Here is a 26319-nt window from a genome sequence, read left to right as displayed (position 1 = left end):
TTGTATGGGTGTGCTCACGTGTGTGTGTGTGTGTGTGTGTGTGTGTGTGTGTGTGTGTGTGTGTGTGTGTGTGTTGGAGGCTAGAGCTTGATGTTGGGTATTTACTCTAGTGCTCTATACATACATACGTACACACACACACACACACACACACACACACACACACACACACACACGCTGTTTTGAGCCAGGGTCTCAATAAATTTGCTGTTCTTTTTGTATACTGTCTGTTCCTTCCAGTGACCGTGCTACAAATATCTATTGTCTTAGCTTTTCATGTGAATGCTAGGAATCCAAATTCATGTCTTCATGTTTGTATAGGAAGCTATCTTAGGGTTTTGCTACTGTGAACGGACACCATGACCAAGGCAACTCTGATAAGGACAATATTTAATTGAAGCTGACTTACAGGTTCAGAGGTTCAGTCCATTATCATCAAGGCAGGAGCATGGCAGCATCCAGGCAGGCATGGTGCAGGAGTAGCAGAGGCAAACAGGCCTCACCTCCTAATAGTGACATTCCCTGGGCCAAGCATATACAGACTATCACATAAGCACGTTACCCACTGAGACTTCTCTCCAACCTGTTAAATAATTGTTGGGGGGGGGGGGGGATATGTTGTCTCTGTGCTGGGAAGGTTTGGAGGAAGGAAAGGGAAAGGGGAAATGATATAATGATTTTTACAAAGTGTTTGTTTTTTAACATGTGTGTCTCTACTGAAGTATTTTTTCAGGTTGTTTGCATATTTCAAATGGATTCTCCATTGAGTTTTGAGTCTTTATATAAACTACGAGCTCACTTTTCGGTTTGTTTGTATTGTTTTGTTTTTGATACAGGTTCTGGAACTCACTATGTAGACTAGTCTACTCATGAGCTGGCAGAGATCCTCTTGCGTCTGCCTCCTGAGTACTGGGATTGAGGGTTTGGGCTGCCACATCCAGCTGAGTACCAACCTGTCACTGGCTGCACTAAGAAAGTATTTAGTCAGACATTGTCTTTTGAAGACCAGAAACTTACATTTTAATGTAATTCAATTTGTCAGCTTATTCTTCAGTCAGAAAATAAAATCTTGTTATAACCCAAGGTCAAATAGATTTACTCTAGTGGATTTTGTTTTGTTCCGTTTCTGAATGTTTTACAACTTTTCACTTTAGATATAGATAATCTATTTCAAGTTACTTTTCTCATATGATGTGAAGGTTCATTTCTTGTGTGTGAAGGGATGATTGGTTGTTGAATTTTCCCCATTGTGAATTTTCCTAGCATCTGTGTTGAAAAACACTTGGCATTGCGTATTCTTGTTGTGACGGTCTCGGGAGGTCATGTTGTGCAGAGGGAAATATATAAGGAAGACATAGGTGTTCATTTACTGTATGAGTGTAAGAGGCATACACAACTGTAAGACCTGCCCCAGGAGCTGGCTTTTTAAATGGTCAAATGAGGGGATTTCTATTGACTTTGCTCTTCTGTTTCTAAAGACTGCTTGTGTAGAACTCTGTCAAACGTGGTAACCACCGGCCATATTTAAATCTGCTCACTTCTCCGTCATCCTAGCACCAGCCATATTTAAATCTGCTCACTTCTCCGTCATCCTAGTACCAGTCATATTTAAATCTGCTCACTTCTCCGTCATCCTAGCACCAGCCATATTTAAATCTGCTCACTTCTCCGTCATCCTAGCACCAGCCATATTTAAATCTGCTCACTTCTCCGTCATCCTAGTACAGTTTGGATGCACAAAACCACACGTGGCAAGTGGCTCCCACGTGGACAGCACATACATAAAATGTTTTCCTTAGTGGAGTGTGGTGGCCCAGACCCATCATTTCAGCTCTGAGGAGTCTAAGGCAGGCAGACCACACATTCAAGTGTATCAGGGACTACATGGTGAATTCCAGGATAGCCTGGGATACATGAGGGAAACCCTTCCTTTTACAAAAGTTTGTTTTTATTATTATTTTTAATTACTTTTATTTTTTTACAGTCCAGTCTTTATCCTTCTCCCAGTCTATCCTCCAGACAGTTCCTTATCCCATTCCTGTCTCCAAGAGGATGTCCCCATCCCCATACCCCACAATCCCCCTACCCCTCCCTGCCAGGCCTCCCTGGGGCCTCAATTCTCTCTAGGATTAGGTGTGTCTTCTCTCACTGAGGCCAGACTAACCACTCCTCTTCTGTGTATGTACAAGGAGGGGCCTTGTACCTGCTAGTGTATGCTGCCTGGTTGGTGACTCAGTGTCTGAGAGATCAAGGGGGCTTCCCAAGTCAGCTTTCCCAAGCTGAGCAATGAGAGCTGGACACTTCGTTTCCCTCATTTGCTCTCTCCCTTCAGCAATACATTCCTGTTAGCAAATGCAGCCATTAGCATACTGTGGTCATCTCCCCCTGCAGTCCTGTCAGTCACAAGGCTCCCTAAGGTTCCCATAGCACCCCCCCCATGCCCTTCTCCCCACCTCTGCCTTTGCATTCTCTCTAGCCCCACAGCCCTGTTTTCCTCCTTTGCCTGTCAGAAATCCACACAGGCTCTTGCACCTTTCTGACTTCCCCCGCATCCCCATGGTAGTCCCTCCTTTGATGTCAAGGTGTACATTCCTTTGCATTGTTATCCCGCAGGAGACCTTAAGCACTCATTTGTGGCATAATCTAAAAAGCTTCAGCTCTGAAATATATTTACATTCACAGGTTGCCATAATAATAACCTTCTTCTGTGTTTTATAGGCAAAGATGCTGGAGGCAGATCTGGTTTCAAAGATGCTAAGGGCGGTCCTACAGTCTCATAAGAACGGGATAGTGTTGCCCCGGCTCCAAGGAGAATACCGATCTTTGACTGGAGACTGGATCCCCTTCAAGCAGCTGGGCTATCCTACTCTAGAGGCCTATCTGAGAAGTGTGCCGGCGGTTGTCAGGATAGAGGCTGGTAGATCTGGAGAGGTAAGATGACATCTGGCCTGTCAGAATCCCCACACTGAGTCAAAGTCACCTGCCTGGTGCTTTGATTTCATGCCTATGGTATAAGCGAAAGCACGCATTGAGTCTCTTAGATCCATAATGCGCACACCCCAGGTACAGCCCACATTCTCGTGTCTCGTGTGATGTATGTCCCAGAGTATTCCGGACAGTTATCCAATGCCAGTGTCTTGGCGGGGTGGGGGAGGATCTGAAGGGAGGTTGGTAGAGAAGAAAGGGGAGCCAGGGTCAAGAGAACAGTTGGAGGGAAGCTCGTTTGTAAGAGTGTGTGTACGGGAAGAGCAGTTAGGTACCCGTGGGTATCAGTAGTAAGCATGTGCTGGCTTCCCACAGCCTCCCAGGTCTAAGCCTTCAGCTCCTGCTGCTCACAGCACTCATCACAGAGTTTTCAACTTCTTTTCTCTCTAAAACAAACATTCTGAGAGTGAGATATTTGTTTTTTCTCTCTTCATAATCAGCACCTCATAAATGTGCTGAATGCTTGAAAGCTCAAATGTCCAAATGAAATGAATGAACTAGCAGTGCTTCATAAGTTTTGAATTACGTTTTACTTTGAACCTTCCCCCCACCCCTATTTTGAGCATTTAAAAATGTTTCCAAGTTTTGACTATTACAATATCCCCTACTGAACATACTGAGGCAGGTAGCTTTTTTTTTCCTTTTTGTATTTTTAAGAATAGACACACTGGCCAAAAGAGTACTGATAAAATTTAGCTGTTGAGTAAAGCTGTGTCGTTCTTGATTTAAACTTAGAGTAATATATACACAAACAAATGTAATTTAAAACAAAATAACATCCTTTAGCCTCAGAGAGACAGCCTCGGTATGTGAGCCTGGAGCTCAGCTTCCCGAGCACTCACCGCTTTTCCTGTGTACGTGGCAGAAAGATGTACCGCATCTCTGAGCCGGTGTATGGGGAGCATAGGCTGCCTCTGGCTCATTTGCTAATCCCCCAATACCTACTTTATTGTATGTGCTTAATAAGTATCTGTTTAAAAAAATAAGTGAAAATCTCAAGTTGGAGAAAGTCCTAGCTCATGCATGATTCCTTTTGTGTTAAATACAATTTTGGTTCTGGACATTGGGAAGGGCCACTTGGAGTTGTGTACATCTTGCTGTGGGGTGTACGGGCTCCCTGGACCAGCCTTACACACGGGCTCTCAGAATGTCCTGCCCTCTCTGCTGCTCACAGATTGTCTGCTATGCTGTAGCCTGCACAGAAACTGCAAGGATCGCTCAGCTTGTGGCTCGGCAGAGGACCTCGAAAAGGAAAACCGGGCGACAAATTAATTGTCAGATGAGAGTGAAGAAAACCATGCCATTCTTCCTAGAAGGTAAGTCTGCTCCTGAGTAGATTATCATAAGGGCTTATAGAGATATTGTCTATGTTCCTGATAAAGTATTCATTGAAAACTTTACTGATATCTACGTCAGGAGAAAATTCCTGCAACTGGGATTTCTGTTGAAGTGATGAAGATGAATGTGGCTTACACAATCCAGTGGTCACACACAGTGCAGAATAATGCAGCTGGCTAACTGGTGACAGCTAAGTATAGTCTTGACCTTTTAGGTTATTTGACAAGAACCCTCATCCAGAATGTGGATGAGCCAAGAACCTGTGGTATGGCTCCATACTTAGCAGATGTGTGTTTTGGTTTTAAGACATTTATTTTCAGAGAAATATGAATGACATGGCCTGAAAGAATGATAAACAGCTGCATCTCCTGACTGCCTATCTCTAGGAAGTTATAATAAATTCTAAAACCAAATTCTCAAGCCGTGTCTCACCAGTGATGTGAAGTATTAGATGATTCCATGGCAGAAGCATTGTAGACAAGGCAGCCATCACTGAGTGAGAAGGTTGGGCTTCCTGATGATGGGAGACTTGGGATGCAGGAAGAATGTGTGGACTGAGAAAGCAGGAGGGTCCTGCTGGCTTCAAGCCGGCTGGGAGCTCCTTGGAAATGCTCACATAGTGAGCAGAGGGAAGCACTGGCTAATGAGGCAGGCAAGAGCTCCCCAGCCTTGTGCCCTACTCAACACCTGCCAGGGACCCCTTCTTGTGTTCTTTCAAATTGTTCTGAGAAGTGTAACCCACAGAAACATCTGGAGCAACATAATGAGACTAGTTTGAGGAGACCAGCTGATTCTGTTGTACCTGCCTAATTTATAGGGAAACCAAAGGCAACCCTCAGACAACCAGGATTTGCCTCAGATTATTCTGTCAGCAAGAAACCTAATCCAGCGCTGTTAAGAGACAAAGGAAGCAACTTCGGATTTAAAGCTGATGTGGACATGCCACCTTACCCGGGCATTCCAGTGCAGAGGCATGTGAGCATGTCTGCCAACAGGTACCCAGGCTTTATAAGTGTGGACAGGTGTTGTCCTTGTGATACCCGCATCACTGTGAGTCCTCTTACAGCCTGATGGCATCCCCTGAGGGCCCTGGACAGTCCCCCTGCTGTTGCCATCTCTCCTTGTCCAGTGGGCTCTACGCACTAAGTTCTTCTAAGATGCTTTGATGTGTAATTTTCAAATTTTTCTAAAAATTGTTCTTACAATTAGTAAGTTTCAGGTAAAATCTCATTTAGCTGCATGGTCATTCATCTTTGCTCTGGTAATTACCGCAGTCAGGCAGTAGCATTTAATCTTGGTGCACTGGCATCCGGGATGTCTGTGCCTTGGAACTGGGCTGCCAAGGCGCTCCACGCCTCAGCTGGGGCGTGGCCATGCATGAGCCAGCTAACAGTAAGCTCCTGTTCTGTTGTGTGTGACTCTTCTCTTGTCCAGTGAAAGCATGCAAGTAACTGTCAGACGGCTTCTTTCTGTTTCTAAATGTTACGGTTTTAGGAAGTCAGTCAGAGGCTAGCAAGCTACCGGGTATGGGCTACATCGCAAAACCTCACCGTCTCTTTTGTAAATTAGTTTTACAGGAGCGTGGCCACATCCTGCCCGAGTATGGCCTGTGCTCCTTTGTGCTGCAGTGGCAGAGCTGCGGGGTTGTGCAGAGCCTGAAATCTGTGCCCTTGGCCTCCTGACAGGAAGCACATGCTGAGCTCTGATAGAGATAAATCAGTTTCCCATCTTCTTTCCAAGTTGAAAGTTGTGCCTTTTTGTAAATTTGTGATATCACATTCTTTAGTGTCTATTTGGGATTAAGATCAATTTTTCCTCAGAAGCTTTTTATCCAGACACTAAAATATTTAGGAAAATAATTTAAAAATAGTTTGGCAGAAACGAGTGCAGAGGTGTGGGATGCCAGCAGTGGTGTGTGCTAAAAGCCCTGATTAGCAGTTGACAGACTGAGTACTTCTTTTACAGTTAAAATACCATTAGGACATATGCTTTATTTGAAACACTTTACTGTTTAAATCTTTTGTGCTGCTCAAGATTGTGACTGCCTCCCCTAATGACAAAACTGTGGTCAGTGTTTCCTTTGATCATGGTTCATTCAGCAGGTCTTACAACGCTCTCTCTCCCATGCTAGAACTAAGATCACTCAAGAGCCTGGGACACTAGTGAAGGAGGGGGGTAAATATGATTGTGAATGTGGGGTGTTGATGTGGGGTGCATGTGGAGAAGCACATGGATGTGTGTTGCGGTGTGGGTTGCATGCCTATGTGTATTGTGTGTGTGGGTGTATGTGCATGTATGTGTGGGGTGTGGTTTGTTCATACTTGTATTTGGAAACATCTTCCTATGTAAGTCCAGTAGTTGATGGTAACTTATGTTGGAAAGGCTAGGGGGTAGGCAGGCGCCTGTGTCTCTGTTCTCTGTCTGCCTCCTTTGAACTGTTTCATTATAGCCAAGCTAAGGCTAATGCTTGTAGGGTCTGTGCTCCTGCCTCCCGGCACCGCCCGGTTTAAAGGTCATGACTGTACCACTCTCTGCTGCTGTTAATCTTTAGTGCAGGGTTACGTTCCAAAATATTCTTTGTTTATTTTTCATGTGCTTTTATTTACTTATCCCTTTAAAGATGATTAGTTGAGACTCTGACTCCAGGTTCTGAAAGAGATTTTCAAAAACCTACTTTAAATTTAGCTTTTAACATACTTTTCTCCAAGTAAAAATTATGATGCTAAATTTGTTTTCATATTTTGGAATATTTTTATAAGTTATTTTGTTGGTCAGTGACATGGGGCTTTAAATAAAAAGTAGATTGTTTAAAACGTGCTTTTTTCACACCTTAGGTTCAGTCCAAAGTCATCCTTGCCAGCGCCTTTCCAGGCTCACATCTCAAGGACCTGCCCCAAGGAAGTGAATGGTATGTTTTCCAGATGTGGCATGAGTCTTGGGCCCCAACAGAAATAATCGAATGGTGGCTTTTGACGTGTGCTCTCACCTTCTCCTGCATGAGATTTGTCTCCCTCACTCCATTTATAACTGTAAACTCATGGATTGAAGTGATCTTTAGAGAAAATAATGCTTGCGGTGATATTGTCAGTGAATTGAGGCCTTCCTCACAGCAGACTCATTCTGCTCCCTGCCCACGGGTCCCTGTACAGTCAGGCACCTGTTTTCCTCACCTACTGCCGTCTCAAGGTCCTAAATGTGGGGCTTGAACTCATAAGAGAGACTTAAGATGCTGTGCTGGTTAAAGTCGGCACTATAAGCTGTGAGGTGTGGGGCCTGGAGGAATAACTCACAGTTAAGAGTACTGGCTACTCTTCCAAAGAATCTAGGTTTGATTCCGCAAAACCAACATGGTTCCTGTTCCAGAATATCTGAAACCCTCTTCTTACTTCTGCAGGCACTGCATATATGTGGAGGTACACCGGCATACATGTAGTCAAAACATTCATGCACATAAGATAAAAATAAAGATTAAAATGATTTTTAAAGAAAATGGATGCTTCTAGAGAATATCATTCTGAGTGAGATAACCTAGTTACAAAGAACAGACATAATATGCAGTCACTGATAATGGGATACTAACCCCAGAAAGCTCTGAACACCCCAGAAACAACCCACAGACTGTGTGAAGTTCAACCAAAAAAAAAGAATATATTTTAATTAAAATAGAACTGTATCACATCCCCCTTTCCTCCCTACAGCCCCTCCTAGTCTCTCTCCTATCCCCTCAAATTAATAGCCTCTTTTCCTATATTATTGTTACATATATACATATGTGTATGTATATGTACCCACAAATACTTAATTACAACCTTAAAAATGTATTCAAAAAATTAATTAAAAATGATTTTTAAACTGTGAGGTGACAGCTAGGTCTAAGTGATCATTGGTTATGAGATGGAAGGGCCATTAAGGAAATAATGGGTGGTTAAGGTGTGCACCACTTGTGACTTGTCTTGTGCAAGTGGTGTGTGAATCACCAAGAGCAGCTTTACAGAGGGCTGCCTCTGTGCTCCGTGAAATGACTAGGCAGGATTTGTTGCTTGCAGTATGTCTCTTATTGAGTTCAAATTCCTTTTCCACAGGAGTGTTCTTACAGTATTGATTATGAAAATGAATAGTATGACTTTTGTATATAAGAACTATTTTTTTTATTTTTTTAAAACGACTTTATTTTACAAAACAAAGATAAATGTACAGATTTTAAACATTTTTTGCTTAAAATTATACATTTTTGTCAGTACTGTTTTTTCAGACATTAAAATAATTTTTACATAAAACCATGTGAATATATTTTTTTAGTCAGTACTTGATTTTTTTCAAGGGCTTGACAGTATGCATTGAAAACCTAATAGTTACAATAAGCGTAAAGTACATGCAAAACAAAACGCAACATGGAAATAGTCAAAGTCTTTTTGTTTTGTAAATATATGTATATTTTTTTGTTTTCTTTATTTCTTGGACTTCATACAGTCTGTGAGTTGTTTCTGGGGGAGTGCAAGCCTCTGGGGTTAGCATCCCACTATCAGTGACTGCATATTATGTCTGTTCTTTTGTGACTGGGTTATCTCACTCAGGATGAAGAACTATTTTTACATAAGAATTTTCTAAATCATGACTACTCAGTGAAGTTGTATGCCTATTTAAGACTTTAAGATAGAATACGTTATTTCCTTAATAGGAAATGCTATGGTAACCTGGACCCTTCTCTCTGTGCCAGTCTAAGGGTGGAAGAGGCACATCATTGTGTCATCTAGTGAGAAGAGAGGAGGATCTCTAAGGATGCTCAAGGAAAAATCTTAGAGACCAGTGTCCCAAGACTAGACTAAATCAAAAAGAAAATAAAAAGGATATCTGATTAAATTGTAAATAAATTTTTCATGTAGGTGTTAGATTTAATACTTTGATGTGTATATATATATATATGTATATATATATATATATATATATATATGTATATGTATATCCTGGTAGAATTCTATATAGGTTTGACATTATTTCCATAGTTAAAATACCAGAGTGGTCACAGCAACACACAAGTTTCTCTTGCTTAATATGTAAACTCAGACACTCTGAATTTTAAATTTAAAAAAATAAACAGGAGTGGAAGAAGCCAGCTAAAACTTTATGAAAGATAAATATTGGAGAAATAGAAGCTAGACCTGTGGTTGATGTCCATAAGCTAGCTGTGTTCAGTTTTTGTAGATTTCAGGCTCCTTCGAATTGCTAAATTGTTTTCCTTAATTAAAGAGAAAGTTTACCATAGTGGGAAAACCTGGACATCTTTTTATCTTTTATAAAAGCACTTTTCCTACTAAGGCATTATCTTTGTGCCTCATGGATTATAGCTTAAGTTGAGCACTGCACATATATTTATATTATCTAACACGTTGTCTCCATTAGTTGCAGTTAGAAAAACATTAGTTAAATAGTAAAACTTATTTTTTACCTATCAAGATTGTCGTAATGCTCAAAGCAAACTATAAAGAATCCTTTCAAAGTGAAGGGATAAGTTCCCTCATTGGAGGTGTCTTGGCTCTGCTGATGGAATTCAGGGATCATAGGTGAGGTGGTCCTCAGTGGTGCTCAGCTTAGTCCCACGTTCTCCTACATCCAGGACCCCAGAGCCTACAGCATAGCAAAGTCAGAGACACTAATGCTAGGTCATGGGATGATCTATTAATTCTATCGTTCTTTTAATTTAAAGATAATTTAAATCAGACTGTTGAGAAACCAAATGTCACGCCTCCTGCCTCTTACACTGATAAGATGGATGAGGTTCAAACCCGCATAAAGGACATATTAGACAAGCATAACAATGGCATTTGGATCTCTAAGCTTCCACATTTTTACAAAGAGTTTTATAAAGAAGACCTTAACCAAGGAGTTTTACAGCAGTTTGAACACTGGCCTCACATTTGCACGGTACGTGTTTCCTTCTTCTTCCCCCTATGCCCCCTCCCTGCCCAGCTCACAGGTCCCAAGTCAGTAGTCACAGGAGGGGCTTCCCATGTGCTTCCTACTAATCTGTCTTTAAGATTAACACGCCCGGCTTCTTTACTCCTACGAAACAGACGTCAAGGTTGGAAGTGTTATTACCTGTTTTGTCCAAATGTTAAGATGCATTTAGTAGTTGGTAATATGCACTATGTGCTGTTTTGTGTTGATTGACCATCTGTGCTGCCATTTTAGTATTCACTGGTCACAGTTTGTATTGATCCTGGTTTATGTATGCTTATGCTCCAGCAGTTTTTCAAGACTTTTCAGCTGGCACAAATTTGTTATGGGTGCGAATTGTTTTTACGTGGAACTTGATTTGTTCCGGAACTGTAATCGTATAGTAAAGTCCTTTCTAAGACCCATGTGGGTTGTCCTCATGATAGTGGCTTTAGAGTGAAAGCTCAGAGCTGATGACTATAAGATGGTGGTTAGAACAGTCTATTCGAAGTTTTAGTCTAGCCAGAGACAGAGACAGCTGGATTCTTACACCCAAATACTTTCTGGATGTCTTTAAATTAGCAATATAGAATCTGTTTGTAAAGTGTAATTGTCCTAAATGACAACATTAACGCCTGTTTGGTGCTTCTGCATTTGTAGAAACAACTTCTTGGAGTGTGTGTGTTTTGAAAGAGGGCATTCTTTAACAGACATTTTGGCTCCTACAACTATTGGGCGAGAGGACAGGTAGTCTCATCTGTGGCTCTGGCCTAAGAAGAGCATGTGTTTTGGCACTATTTCCCCATAGACTCTAGTTCCTCTGTCTCAAGCCCAGTTCCAGGCAGAAGTCATCCTTCCATACACCCACTCACAGTGCAGTGACCCTGCCGGTCACTGCCGAGTGCCGAAAGCAGAGATGAAGTCTGTCTATGAGGCCAGTGTTAGAGTGCTTCATAGCAAGTAGGGAAACAAGAACAAGACCTCTGGAGACACTGTAAGTGCAGAATAATACACGTCCTGCAAAATGTTGTCTGTGCTGTTTAAAGTGTAAAGCTTGTTCCCAAGATGGGAATTCTGTGTTCCTTTATTTGGGGAAGATTCCCTCCCAGATACAGCATGTTGATGTCCCCTCAGCCACCTTACTCCTAAGGGAGCTTGTTAGGAGTTTGTTGGCCAGAGTGTCAGCTCAGATTAAATGCATACCATCCCTTAATTTTAAAATTCCATTGATAGGTGCAAGCTTTAAAGGTTTAATGGCCTTGGAGCTTTTTATGATTATGATACAAAACTAGCTTGCTGCTAGGTTTGGATAAGGAGTTCTTTAGAACACAAGTTTAAAGAGTAAACTGTTGCCTTTTTGTTGCTTTATACTTATTTTATAATTAGTAGCATCTGTGAAGCTCAATTTAGTACTTCTAGAGAAATTTTCATCTTTGCTGCTCTGGATGGCTCTAGAGTCCCAGAACACTTTAGTGGCAAGAGTTTGTCCTGCTGATGTTAGAATGTTACCTAAAATGGATGGTTTCCTCTTACATTAAAGTACAGACGCAACCAACTTTTTTGTTACATTTTTAGCACTTCAATTTATCTGTACCTCATGACCATTTTGTGCCCAGTCAGGAATGTTGAGCTTTAAGCAGGACCAGAGAGTTCATTACTTACCAGTGTCCCTCTTGGCTTTGGGTAAGACTATCTAGACTGAGTCAGACTGTCAGTGCAAGGTGCTGGTGGAAGGCAATGTGCCTAGTTTACCCCACACTGCCTGTCATCTGAGTCTGTTGAACATTTCCACAGCTGTTTTCTAACTTCTGAGTATTCGTAGTTGTTTGAGTTATTTCTTGGTCATTTCTCCCTGGCTTTAAACAATTGCACCATGGTTATTGTCCCTTTCTTCCCTGTGTTCCAACCTCCACCAAAACCAACATCAGACAGACTGAAAGGTATCACAGAAAGTCTGGTAATAGAAACGGGCCCATTCTGTGACCTATCACTACTGAAGAAGAAATCTAAGTGTGTTATATTTCTTTAAAAAGAATTTCTCCAACTGTATCGAATATTCCATATGAAAACAATTAAAAATCCAGTCATAAACATAGAAATATCCTGTAGTCCTGCCACCCAAAGACATGTGCTTGTGGGGCTTTCCATGCCTGTCAGAGGGCAACTTCCATATGCCTGTCAGAGGGCAACTTCCATATGCCTGTCAGAGGGCAACTTCCATATGCCTGTCAGAGGGCAACTTCCATATGCCTGTCAGAGGGCAACTTCCATATGCCTGTCAGAGGGCAACTTCCATATGCCTGTCAGAGGGCAACTTCCATATGCCTGTCAGAGGCAGCCTCAGCTTCAGGGACCAAATAGCAGCTGTGAAGTTTTACCTTGCTGGAGCTTCAGATCAGGGTGTGCAGTAAGCCATGTCATAAAATACCAGAGGACACTGGGAGGTTTTATTCCTAGACAGGATATTGCCATCATTTTGTAGCCCAGGTTGGCCTTGAGCTCACAGTAGTCCTTCTGCCTCGGCTCCTCGGGTGCCAGGGTTACAGGTGTTACTCTGTAATCTGCCTGACCCAGGCTGCACTACATTTAACCTTTTGGGTCACTTAGGCAGCAGAGGGTGTACTAGAAAGCTGGAGAGACTGTCGAGCCACAGTGATGGCTAGGTTTGTAGTTTTTGGTAGCTATAAAGGAAATAGAGATGGTAGAGAACCTTGTCTTATCTGTGGAGAGTCCCTGCTAGGGCCTAGGAGAAGTGCAGTTACTGCTCCTGACCGCTGTAGAAAGGATGCCCTCTTTAACAGTTAGAACTGACTAGGAGTCAGTTAAATACTTGTGTGTGCCAGCTACTGACCCAGGTGCTAAGGATAAAACAGTAAACAGGACAGACATGGTCTTGCCCTTGTGAAACTTCCTGTGCAGTAAAGAAAATCATCATTTGAAAATGCTGTAGGCCTCCAACTGTGCTGAGGACCTGGCAGGTAGGGGATAAACAGGGCACATTTGGGCAGCAAGTGAAGAAAGCAGTCAGAGCAAGTGGCTGTTAAATGGGAAGCAAACACTGCATAGCATAGGCCAGAGGAGCAGTTCATGCCAAAGTCAGAGACGCGAGCCATGCATGTTTAGGAAATTTAAGACGAGAAGAGCTCAAAAGGAAGCTAAAGAATGGAGCAGAAGGCAACTAGCTTCATAAAGAGTCATCACTGGATGGAAGTGTGTATCTCTGTCCTCAGGTCGCCACGATCCTGGCCTCTGACCGAGCTGCAGATCTTACAGCAGGGACTGTTGAACAGCGGAGACTGAGGCCTGTGAGACCTGGGTGGACAGCAGCCTCTCTATCCCTGTGTCAGCAAACGTGTCTGTCAGGCTCCTGCCCAAAGCGGCTCGGAGAGCTGAGAGCCTAAGCTCTTGAGCCAGGTCTGATGCACTTAGCTGAGAAGAGTTTCTACCACAGCCACAGTGTTTGCTCAAAGACAGCTATGGAACCACCAGAGAAGCATTCCGTGTGTATGGCACAGCAGGCCTTTGTTGTAGAAAGTGATCACTATGAGTGGCAGGATAATATTGCTGTATGTAAGATGCCCTGAGTAGTTGGAAATGCCTGGTGACACTAATTATTAATAGTTTCCACAAGGATGGTTGTGCTTACATGCATTTCTATTGGGTATAATTCTGTAACCCACAGAAATCACTGGGTTTTAAGCTAGCGTTGCAGTACCCCAGACCCATTCCTACAACGTGCACGCCAGTAGAGCCCGTCCGAAAAGCAACAGTTCCCTCATGCGTATGGGCACTCTGGTTCCCAGTGTTTCGTCACCGAACAGAAATCCTGGTGAGCAGTTGAGTAGATGACAGCTGAGCTGGCGTATGGGAGAGTCAGGAGGAGCTGAGAGACTGTACCGTCTGTGTCTGACTGTCTGAGCACTCAGGCCTGAAGGATGCCGAACAGCTTAGATCACAACTGAGCTGGAATTTGATTTTAAGCTTCAATACAGAACTGCTGCCCATGGAAACAGCCCATACCAATGCTTTGGAAAGTCTCTTGATTTGATTGGATACTACTTTCTTACAGAATCTAGAGAAAATTCTAACTCCATAGAGACAGTGAACGCTGAGACCTCTGCAGCTCCTTTAAGGGTGTCATTTATTAGCTGTATAACTTCTGGCCTCCATACCACCCTCTTAGAGCCCTGATCTACCTACCAGATAACATGCTGCACAAGTCGTAGGGCTGTAGTAGAATTAAATGAGATAAGACACGTGAAGCAGCTGCTAGCACAGCGTCAGAAAGCACCGTCCAGCCTTACAGCAGACAAAGCCTTTGCTGAAGGGGGGGTGCCCAGTGAGTCCTACAGAGGGAGTTACTTCAGTGGGCGGGGATGCTATTAAGAGGAGAAGGTTTCAGATGAAGAAGCAGTGACCTGCAAGGACTGCAGCTCTAATATGCACATAGGTGGCACCTGGGAAGAGCTCTCTCCTTTCCTCACCCCGGCCACAGGTAACAAGAGCAAGGGGAAGGAAAGCCTAGTGCATAGAGCGAGCTCCAGCTCCCAGCCAGAAGCATTCCAGGAAGATCTGTAGATGTAACTGGAAGACTCCATTGTCTTCCAAATGTGTGAGCTAATGGCTTCAGTTTGGGCCAAGATAAGAATTTGTCCGCGTGTGCCTAGAGACAGCTTGTCTGTGTTGAAGTGGTGCCTGTGTGTGTCTAGAGACAGCATTGGCAAGAAGAATTAGGTAGACAAGCAGGTGAGAGTCGGCAGGGAGGGAGGCTCTGCATCTCCGGCCCCTTCAGAGCCAGGGAGGAAGGTTCTCTGGGTTGATGCCTTGTGAGCGGCCAGAGGTGACCGCAACATAGACCTCCTTGTCTCACCTTAAGTCCCTGTGGGATGTGCCACAAGCCATGCTTCTTACACAGAACCCACTGGAAAGGTGCTCCTCTCAGCTCCTCGCTTGTGGCCGTTGGTGTTGAGCGCGGCTGCAGAGATGTGTGAGGTGGGCGATGTGGGGCTGGTCAGCTGCTGTCTTCTGTGAACACAGTACATCCTTCATCCCACAGCATCACGTGCTCCAGTTTGCACCAGTCTGTCTGTCTGTCTAACTGTGCTTGGTGATGCCAGTGGCCCTTTCTTCATCTCTCTCGGCTCTGACGTCTAGCCATTCTTACCTTTAGCATGGAGAGGCTGTCTAAGGAAACAATTGACCGGTTTTCCTATGAAGCGAGTGCTCATAGTGTGCAGGCTTGTAAACAGTGATAGAAATGGTCATTGTTGAGGAAAGGGATCTGGAAGTCTTTCCTTCACTGCTAGGTTGGAGTTTGCGTTTTTTACGTAGGTTTCTTTTTGTTAGCATTGCTACATGTGTGGAGGGCCAGAATGTAGATATGTAGGTGAATAAAGGCATTTATTATACCATTTTGGATGTCAACGGAATGATAGACATGTAAAATAAGATTTGAAACATTATTTAGAGCCTTAACATAAAGTTGCTACTCCATGAAAGCAGAGCTGTACTCACGTAGATAGTTTGGAAAGTCTCAATTTAATTGGATGTTACTGGATTCTTCTAGAACCCTAAAGAAAATTCTAATTCCATAGAAACAGTAAACATAACCTCAGAGGCTTCTGCTGTGCTCTTGGCAGGTGAGCCGTCAGACACTAAGTTTACAGGCAAAACTAGAACAAAAGACTTCTCCTGGCTAAACAGTACACAGGCTGAATCCTCACCTGTAAGAACGCAGCTGTCCAAAGAAGTTGACGTGTTTTCTTTCAATCTGTACCTACCAAATCTGATGTGTCTCCTGGAAGCTTACAGAACCTGGTGAGGTGTGAGATTCCAAATGAGGCAGAATCAATCCAAATCAAGCCGAGTTGAGGAAACGTGGGAGCCTAGCAAACCTAAGGCATATTTGATATAGAATCTTCTGATGGTCACTGCAGAAGGTGGGTTATCTCTGTGCTATGCGATGCTACTGGCTTGCATCACTGGTCTCTCCTGTAGGCGGTGGAGGTTGGGCCATCACTGGGTCTGCCCCTAGACTGACGATTTGAGGAGTGAATATCAAGAGTCAAAGCTACAAAACAAAAAGATGATGAGAGCATGGTTAGGATGCTGAGTCTGCGCTCACACTGTGCGTGGGCAGCAGCAGGGGGAGGGTCTGATTCTGTCCCAGTTATGTACATGAATCAGGGAGCTAGAGGAACTGGAAGTTATAAAAGTCCTCTCCTGTCTGAAGTGGCTTCCTGGATGTCACATGCAGGAAATATAAGAGCCTTGTTTTTATGTTGGGAAATGAGGCAGGAGCCCATGTGTTAATCTTAAACCCTGTGAGATGGGCCAGAGCACAGGAAGGAGCAAAATCAGACACCCATGATCACAGTTCTTTAGCTTTGGGAGCTGGAGTGTAGCTGGAGAGAGAACTGGCAATGTCCTAACCTAAGCCAGCAGCCACCAGAGAGTTTCAGGAAAAGTGGCTTTCCATCAATAGGAAATTTTAAAAGAAATGAGCTAAAAATTATATTTGTTTTAATTTTTTAGGTCTAAACAGTGCCTTCCTTGTATATTTCCATTTGAACTAAGAAACCCTTAAGCCAGTGGTCCTCAACTTGTAGGTCTCTACCCCTTTGAGGGTGGAGCAACCCTTTCACAGGGGTCATCTAGACATCAAAAACCAGGTACATTATGATTTAAGACAGTGGAAAAATTATAGTTATGAATCAGCAAAAAAGTTATTTTTATGGTTGGGGTCCCCACAACATGAAGTCTTAACATTAGGTAGACTGAGAACCACCTCCTTAAATCATTCTCCAAAGGTTAGTTAATATCCAAGCCTGTTTTCTGTGTCACTAAACTTACCAGGGAATAAATTTGGCTGAAATGTTGAATGCTGTCTGAATTAACTGCAGCCAGGCCAGGCTTTGTTCCTAGAGTTAGGTGAGTGTTTAATCTTAGTCAGCAGGCAGGACTGACAAGTTCAGGCATTCAACTTCCCTTCTGAAATAAGAAAGCAGTCTACAGGCATAGCCCTCACTCACCTTCTCTTATCTAAGATGGAAAAGGTCACTACAGTTTCACTGGAGGAGGAAAAGCACAGGCTGTGGAGGGAGGTCTTCGGTTAGGGCTCTCCCTGACTGCTGCTTGGACTCTGGGGAAATCCTTGCTGTTTATAGGCAAAGTTGGGCTTAGATGCTTAGCCAGATTTGTAAACACACTACTTCTGGAGAACCTTTAAGATTGTTCTGGAACTAGCTGAACATAGAGGTGCACACCCACAATCTTATCACCCGAGAAGGAAAGCTACGATCAGGAGTTCTAGATCATCAGTCAGATGTTTGGTAAGTCTGAGGCCAGCCTGGGCTACACAAGGTCTTGTCTGAAAGGCAGAGGATATTGAATATAGAATAGAAAAAAATAGGACTGTGCTTTTGGCTTAGGTCACCTGTACTACGTGGGTGAGCTGTCCATAACTTCTGTTGGAAGCAGTGTTCCCTGCTCAGAAGAGCCCACAGCACTGACGGTGTGCAAGGCTGTCACAGATCCTTGGGAGTTAGTGTGACCGTCGCTCCTCGTCATACTAGCACACAGGCGGAGGTGGAGGCTTAGCACTGGGTGGGTGGGCAGATAGACACCGAAGTGCCCTATATTTTCAGGTATCCTCTTTGGAAAGAAAGGTATAAAGCTGAAAAGTGTATCCTTTTAGGGATTGACACATGCAGTTGTGGTCCGAGACTTAAATCCTTTTCTCTGCTGAACTAGCCTCCACCATGCTCTAGAGACGGCGTTGAGAAGGTCAGGAGGTGAATGTGGGAACAGTTTGAAGGCAGGCCCTGCAGTCTTCCCTGGCTTTGGATGTGGAAGGCTGCGTGTCTCAGTGTGAAGTTATGTCAACTGGAGTCATACACATGGGAACCACTCACAGCACTGGAAAACACATTTTCCAGCCCTGCGTGGATACTTGGCTTAATTCTGAGGCCGTATCCAGTGTGCTAAAGCACAGCAGTGACTGGCATTTTTCAGCTGCAGATTTAAAGCCAAGCATGATGTAATCTGTACTTCAGAGGCTGAGGCAGGACAAAGGCTAATGCAAGGCCAGCTCAGGTTACATAGCAAGACCCTACCTCTGAGCAGAGAGGGGCTGTAAATGTTGCTTAGTGATAGGATCCTTGCTCTGAATCATTTCCTAGCACTGGAGAGAAACCTTACAAAATTAAAGAATTTAAGAACCTAAGGAGCCATGGAGAGAAGGGATACCCCAGGTATTTATGTCACTGCAACTTAGCTGGTACACATCACTCTGGGGGATCTCAGGCTTTTCAAAGTCTCAAATGTCTCCTGAGTCCTTGACACTTAGGACACATTGGTGGAAGAGTGAAAAAGAAAACCAGGCGTTACACTTAGGACACATTGGTGGAAGAGTGAAAAAGAAAACCAGGCGTTACACTTAGGACACATTGGTGGAAGAGTGAAAAAGAAAACCAGGCGTTACACTTGATCAGTGTCTCCTGCTTCTTGAGTATCGTGAAGAATATGTAGTCAGACTGAAAGGATTCCTGGGTTTTTGTTTGTTTGTTTGTTTGTTTGTTTGTTTGTTTTGCTTGTTTTGTTTTCTGAGTAGCCCGGGCTATCCTTATAAACTTATGTAGATGGGGATGACTGAATCTTAATCTTCCCACCACCACCTCCAAAGTGCTGAGATCAGACATGTATGCTACAGTGCCCAGCTCCTAATGGAATCTTTAATGTTATAGTGACCTTGTCTTTCGACTTATTAGAGGTCTTCCCTTGTACATGAGCACCTATGGTCTGCCTTCCTAAATACTGTGAGGTAAATGAAGCAGTGTTCTTCATTAGTAAGCTGACCAGTCAGCATAAGTGCTCTGGTTGTTCCTGGCATGGTGGCTCATGCCTGTGACTCCAACTCTTAGGAGACAGGGTCGGGGCCAGTAATATGTGGTGATGCACACCTTTAATCCCAGCACTAGAGAGGCAGAAGCAGGCAGATCTCTGTAAATTTGAGGCCAGCCTGGTCTACAAAGTTCCAGTACAGCTGGAAAGACCCTGTATCAAAAGAGAGGGTTGGGGAGATCCGGAGTTCAAAGCCAGTTTGTGCTAAATAAGGACTTGAAGGCCAGCCTGGACGGCAAACAAAATGCAAGAATCAAACAGCAACAAAACAGGAGGCAGTCAGTTGTCTTGGCTAGTTTTCTGTAAACTTACCATCGTAGTAGATTCTCCTAAGAATTACAGTTGTAGCTAAGGAATAGCCAAATGGGACTAATAAAAAGGATTGTTCCAGAAAGCAGACCCTGAAGTCTGAACCCAGGCTAAGGGTGAAGATAGTGGGTGACTAGGCTTGGGGAGTTCAGAAATGTTGCAGAGCTGCATGACTGTCACCTGGACTGGCCTGGCTCACAGCAAAGCAGCCCTGGGTTACATAGGCCAGGGAGGCTAGATGCACATCTAGTCCCATAGGATGGTCACGTGTGAAATGGCTCTTCTGGTTGGTCAGCCATTTAAACTGCAGAAGTGGCTCTAGGCTCCTAGGTCTAAGCTGCATAGGCAGGAGGCTGGCAGTGCAGATCCTCTTCTGTCAGGAGGACAGCAGTGTCACCAGTTCCTCAGACTCCTCTCAGGCATGTAAAGGCAGAGACTGGACAGCAGCTGGTGCTGGGTAGCTCATTAAGATGGCGGTGTTTTCAGTTATGTGTCTGCCGTGGCGATTGCTCACACTGCCTTACCTCTGGGGCATCTTTTCTAAAGATGCGCACATTGAAAGCTGTTTCTCAGGATGCTGTAGTGCTTAAACATTCCTGCTGCTCCTCCCCGGGGCGGTATGTATTCCTGACATTTCTCCGTCTCACCCTGGCTCCCTGCAGTTTGCAAACTGTGTTCTGGATTTAGCAGAGAAATGTTGACAGGACAGAAGCCTCATGATTCCCTGGGCAGTTTTGAGTCTTGACTGTCTTGAGTGAAATGAAGGCCTTTTCTACCCTGACTGTCTCGGGACTCTTGCTGGTGTCGTCTGTCAGGTGATGAATCTCTGTAGTTAAGAAGAATAGCATGTACACTTTTTTTTTGCACTATGAAATTGAAAACAGTCCTCTCAAATATAAAACAATTTCTGTGTTTTTAGGTTTTCCTTACCCACTGAAATGTCTGTCATTGGCTCTGTTTAAAATTTCAGGTGGAAAAACCTTGTGGTGGTGGTCAAGATTTACTTCTTTATCCTGCCAAGAGAGAGCAGCCCTTGAGAAGTGACCAGGACCCTGAGAAGGAGCTTCCACCTCCACCGCCTGCTCCCAAGCAGGAGGTGCCATCAGGGAGCTGCCCAGCAGTGATGCCAGATGTCAAGGAGAAGGTGGCAGAGCTGCTGGGGAAATACTCAGCTGGCCTTTGGGCAAGTGCACTCCCCAGAGCGTTTGAGGACATGTACAAAGTCAAGTTCCCTGAGGATGCCTTAAAAAACCTTGCTTCACTCTCTGATGTGTGCACCATAAACTACATTTCTGGAAATACCCAGAAGGCAATTCTGTATGCAAAACTCCCATTGCCCAGCGACAAGATCTTAAAGGATGACGGGCAGGCACAAGGAGATTTTGACATCAAGTCGATGATTGAACAAGAGTATTTGCAGATAGAAAAAAACATGGCTGAGAGTGCTGGTGACTTTGTGGAGGACATAACTGTGCCACCTCTGGTAATTCCTACCGAGGCCTCCCCATCTGTGTTGGTGGTTGAGCTGAGCAACACAAATGATGTGGTAATCAGGCAAGTTGGCATTTCTAGTTGTCAAGAGCTGTGCGGCTTTGTCACGTGGCCATTCCTGGCATGGATGCTGTGGAGGAGGAAAGGCAGGAAGAACCGTCCTCAGGAGTCACAGTGAAGTGTAGTAGTGTGGCCATAGTTTTAACCAGGAATGATAATATGAGCTTGGCAAAAATTGTGTCATAAGCATCATGGCAACCATGTCAAGAACATTCCATTTCTCTCCAGCCTGTAAAAGCCTGGCCCCTTCAGACCAGGTGGTGTCATGAGATCGAGCCTGGGCTGTGTGGCAGCCCTAAAATGTCAGAGTAGCTAATGTCATCGTACACCTCACATTAGCCAGTGGACCTAGAGCTGCCCTGCTGATGCCATGCTGCTGAGCTGAGCCTTTAGATGCCATTCTGAGAGATAAGTAGCTGTCACCTAAGTGCCTAATGACAGGCTGGATTGAAAACATTAGACTTTTAGAAAACCGTGACGCACATAGGGGATGTAGCAAGACTGCAGCCTGCTGCTTTCTGCAGTGCGACCCGTGTCTCACTGAAGCACCGGGTCACTGTCTAGTGTGGAGCTGGGGCGGGGGTGGGGGGACATCGAAGCAAAAAGCATCCAGGCCCCTTCCCTCCAAATAGCCTTCTAGTTTGTGCTTCCCAAGACCTATAGCTGAACCAGAAAAGCCCAGAGAATGCCCAAATTAGATCCTTCCAGAAGGAAGAACTTGATATCATTTAAGCAGGTGGTGGCCCAGCTGACACTGAGGGACAGTGATGCCTGCCTAGTCTGCTCTGCACCAAGAAGGATCTTTAGAGGGACTTGACGAGCATGGGGTCTGAGATGCAGGTCAAGCTTTGTTTTGTATTGGTCACTGAGGTCTGTACAAACTCCCTGCCCCTTCGCTCGGGTACTTTGGAGACGTGTGAGCCTACACTGGGTACCGCCTGCTCTCACCAGCCACAGCACCAGCCCTTCCTCACCCGCCAGTGTGGCCATCCTTCTCTGCTGCTGAGAGCAGGCGCACCTCCGGCTCCTGGCTGCCCTCCACTTCTCATTGAGTTCACCCCCAAGTCCCCTGCCTCCAAGACTGGACCTCAGTCTGACTCCAGCCCCTCCTGAACACCTGCCGCACTCAGCAAGTGTAATGATGGGGCTTTTCGGGGTCTCTTAAGCCATTCAGGGAGAAAGACAACACATCTGAAACAGCTAGTTTCGAAAGAATCACTCTTTGCATTGCGTGTAAAGCGTCTTTGTAGCTTCCCCTTCTTTCTAGTAACAGGTAGGCTGGTTAGGCCATCTTCTGTCCTGCAGATAGTGACCAAGACCATATGGAGCAGTTTCTTAGAGTTTCCTCAACTCAGCAGAGGCCCTGGGTAAAAACTAGAGCAATATAAGGATCAGGGCCCTTCTGCCTCCTCAGCTCCGTGACCTGGTGATTTGAGGATTCTTCCAGCTGCAAGCTTCGTCCTCTAGCAGAAGTGTTCTCATTTCATGAGCCAGACTTGGTTTTCCAGATCTAACATCTGGAATGAGGCCTGTAGGGAAGGCAGGAAGGCAGCCTACTCATGGCAGATGAGGAATGTATTTTGAAAGACACACTGGATCAAAGGGCTGTACGTTAAACGTAGAAATGGCTGGGGAATGCTTAACAGTAATACTTGGCAGGATGTACGGTTTAGAGGTGCTCAGCTAGAACACATCACTTCTAGACTGTAGTCCAGCACAGTTGTAATTTGCTCACGTTTGTTAAGTAAGTTTTGGGGAGGGGATTTCACTGCTGTGTTTGTCTTGCAGGGTGGAGATGGAGCCTAGGGCCTGGCAAAGGCTGGGGAATTGTCTGTTGCATACACCCCAAGTCCTAGGCCTCACTTCCTTCTTCTTGGTAGTTTCTCTGCTTTTCAAAGATTAAGGATTCTAAGATTCAGCCTTGACAGGGTAAAACCATCTACCAGATCTCAGCAGCCTCATTCGATTTCTGAAGGGCTCAAATGACCTCCTGTGGTGTCTCCACATCCCTTCTCTCTCCTGTCCTGGGGTCTCTTGCAACCTGCTTCTACTCTGCTGTTCTCAGGGCTGCCACACATTGACACACTGGGCAGTGGGCACCATAGCCCTGTGTTCCTGCGCTGAGAATGATGTTCCCTGAGCACAGTTCCTTCTCCTGCTGGGACAGGCTGCTGTGAGACAGAAATCAGGATTGCGGGGGCAACAGGAGCACCAGCGAGCCCTGCGGTTCACTTACCCTGAGCTGTTGGTCCTCTCACCAATCCAGGTATGTAGGCAAAGACTACTCAGCTGCTCAGGAACTGATGGAGGATGAGATGAAGGAATACTACAGTAAGAACCCCAGAGTCACACCAATCCAGTCTGTGCATGTGGGGCAGCTGCTGGCAGTCAATGCAGAAGAGGATGCCTGGTTACGAGCACAGATCATCTCCACGGACGAGAACAAGATAAAGGCAAGCTCAGTTTTGTTAGCATGAGGTAGATACGTTACCAGTTTTCACATGTGATTGTTGTTTCTTGTTGTTCTTTCAAATCCATTGTGACTTTCACCAGAAACTCCAAGCTAGTGTCCGTGAAAGACTATTCCTGTCAGCTCTGACACCAGTGGTAGTTGTGACATCTGTTTTCTAAAGTCACAGAGTAAATGAAGTCCTCTGTGAGGGGCAGACCCAGGTCTTATCAGAAGGGTGTTTCCCCACTCGAGGCACTGAGCCGCTCTGCGCAGCCGCAAGCAGGCCTTCTCTGAGGAAGCAGCCATAGCAGAGAGCTGCCCTTCTTCCCCAGCCTTAGCCTAAGCAGGCTCACACATCAGCAGGCTCTGGTACTCTTGGTGACATCCTGTCCTTGTCATCAGCCTCTGCTCCTTCGCTTTGTACCTTCCATGAGGAGCCCAGGAGTCAGGACTGCCTACAGGCTCAGTTTCCTTGAGAGTTACGCCCTTTGAAGCCTTGAAACTCCCCAGAGTAGGAGAGAAGTTGCTGAGCCATGATGGGCTGCTGGCTTGGTGGCCACCTGGCTAGGTCACTTCCTTGTTGGAAGCAGGCATGCCTGTGACAATCCTGCCTGTCTCCCAGGCAGAGGAGGCACTATCTTTTGACATGGAGGGTGTGGATTAAAGGAGCATAGGCTGGTCACCTGTGGGTGTGCCCACAGTCCTGGGGCCTGCAGGTGGGACAGCCCGGGAGGGTTAAGGGTAAGTCTGGGAGCAGCCCAGCTCGGGCTACGACAGAGAGAGAACGGCGACTCTCTGCTGAGGCTGCTTCCTCGGGGAAAGCCTGTTTGAAGCTGCTCGTCTTCTTGCTCTCTTATGATATACCTGGCAGCTAGGAGGAGTGTGCAGGTTCTCAGGTGACACTGAGACCTGAGGTCACTTGATGGTGCCAGAGAACCAGAAATGGAAGCACCAAGTGCCTGCTTACTGACAGCTATCCCAGCATGAGATGCTTGCTCTGCTCTCCCAAAGCAAAGAGCACATCCCAGATTTGTGGCTTGTGAATTGTGACCACCACATGTTATCATCTGGGCTTGGTGCTGCAGCTCTGTAACCCACCTACTAGGGAGGCAGAGGCAGGGGGAGCACAGCTTCAAGGCCTGCTTGGGCAACAGCTTAGTTGGAACCTGTTTCAGAAAGTCACAGTGTGTAGCTTAGTAGTAGTAAAGCACTTGTCTAGCGTATATGAGATTTTAGTTCAATCTCCAGTGCTACAGAACAAACAAAAATTCACCACTACCATAGAAATAGATGCAGAAATCAAGTCACTAAAAAAGCTATGTGCAGACATAAGCCCTGTGAAGACTTGAGAGTGGTCCTACCATAGCCTGTTGCGGGGCTAACACTGTGGCCTCGCCTCCTCTGGAGTCTGAATCTCACACATGGCAGCCCGACGTTGAAGTTTGCTGAGGCCTGTGAGAGGGGAAGAAACGAAGTGTGGAAACGGTGGACTCGTACCCTGGCATGGCCGACAGCTGGCCCTCGGACGGCTAGCTATCTGGGTCCTGTGTTGTCAAGAGCGAGTCCCCATGGTTGAAGCCAGGCACTCAACACGTGTCGGGGGCTGGAGGGCTCTCGGCCTCTCTTCTCAGACTCCAGTGGAGGGATTTATCTCATTTCTTCTGGTGCCTGTGCCTCATTTTCTTCAAAAGGCACAGGGAGCCGCCTCTGCTGACTGGTATTTTCTAGCCAGCTCTGCCTGCCTTTTGTTGTTTGCTTTGTGGTTTAGGTTTCCAATAGTCTCAGATTCTTGGTTATTGAAAATCTAGGATAATAAAGCGTAATATTTCTAGTTACCAAGGGGGAAAGAAAGCTTTTATAGCTTGGGAAGCAGAGGCAGGCAGACCTCCAACCTCCTACATAATGAGCCCTGTCGTAGAGAGAGATGGGAGGCTTTGTGGTCTTTAGGTCTTGGTGTGCTGCAGTGGTCATCCCCGTGTCAGTGCCCTGTTCACGTCTCATTTCTATAATAAAGTATCCGGAAAAGAGGCGACTCGGGACGCACTTCTTCACTGCAAGAGAGTTGAGACCAGAGCTGACAGCACTCAGTCCCATCTGCAGCAAGAACAGGGAGGAATGAACGCACCCCTGCTTGCTGCTCAGTGTCTGCCTCTACTGCTATACAGTCCAGGGCCCAAAACCAGGCCGTTAATATAGTCCCCCACAGATATCATATAGGCTGTAGCATCTACCCTGACCCAAACTCACTGGGACACTTCCCAGACGACTGCAGGTTATGCCCAGGTGACAGACTAGCCGTCACAGTGAAGAGTATCCCAATCCAGCTCAATGAAGATAAAATCTAGCTTTGTGAACTTGGAGAAAAAAATTGGATTTGCCCCTTTTTTAAAAAGCAGAATTCTGTGTTGTCCAGACTGATGTCACTGTTGTCCCTGCCTGACCGAAGCATTTCATCCCCTAGTACCACAGTGGCCGAGGGAGCAGGCTGTCACAGGCGCCATTTTGGGATTCTAGTCTCTGGCCAATATCACAGCACCGATGGGCTCTCTGGAAACAGCTGCTGCCCTGCAGACTGGGGAAGACTCCTAGCAGAAAGGACTGGTGGTACAGCATTGGATAAAGATGAGGAGAGAGAGGCCACACAGCAGCATTGGGGACCTTGGCAGGGCCTCAGAGCCCGTTCTGCTTTGGCCTTATTATTCCTGTTGACTAAGGGGTAAGGTAACAGACAAGGGCCTGGAATATGGGACCCCGAGGCTCAGCCCATTGTCATCTTCTAGGAAACATTAGGGAGCCTTTCCTCTGGCTGTGGGCAAGAGCTGAGGTACCACTTGCTGATTGTGGAATAA

General features: G+C 45.4%; 1 protein-coding gene across 1 annotated transcript in view; it reads left to right on the top strand.

Moving 5' to 3' along the window:
• The window catches only part of TDRD7 (tudor domain containing 7), a 57142-nt gene that overhangs the window by 10104 nt on the left and 20719 nt on the right, over positions 1–26319 (top strand). Inside the window, exons 2-8 of the mRNA XM_080940315.1 lie at positions 2719–2931; positions 4160–4301; positions 5141–5318; positions 7158–7231; positions 10028–10245; positions 20438–21021; positions 23285–23471. Coding sequence (XP_080796441.1) covers positions 2725–2931; positions 4160–4301; positions 5141–5318; positions 7158–7231; positions 10028–10245; positions 20438–21021; positions 23285–23471 — 1590 coding nt within the window. The 5' untranslated portion in view covers positions 2719–2724. The remainder of the gene's footprint in view (positions 1–2718; positions 2932–4159; positions 4302–5140; positions 5319–7157; positions 7232–10027; positions 10246–20437; positions 21022–23284; positions 23472–26319) is intronic.

Source organism: Micromys minutus (genome assembly GCF_963924665.1).
Source record: "Micromys minutus genome assembly, chromosome: 28".
Taxonomy (NCBI): domain Eukaryota; kingdom Metazoa; phylum Chordata; class Mammalia; order Rodentia; family Muridae; genus Micromys; species Micromys minutus.
This window is presented reverse-complemented; position numbering and strand designations above follow the sequence as displayed.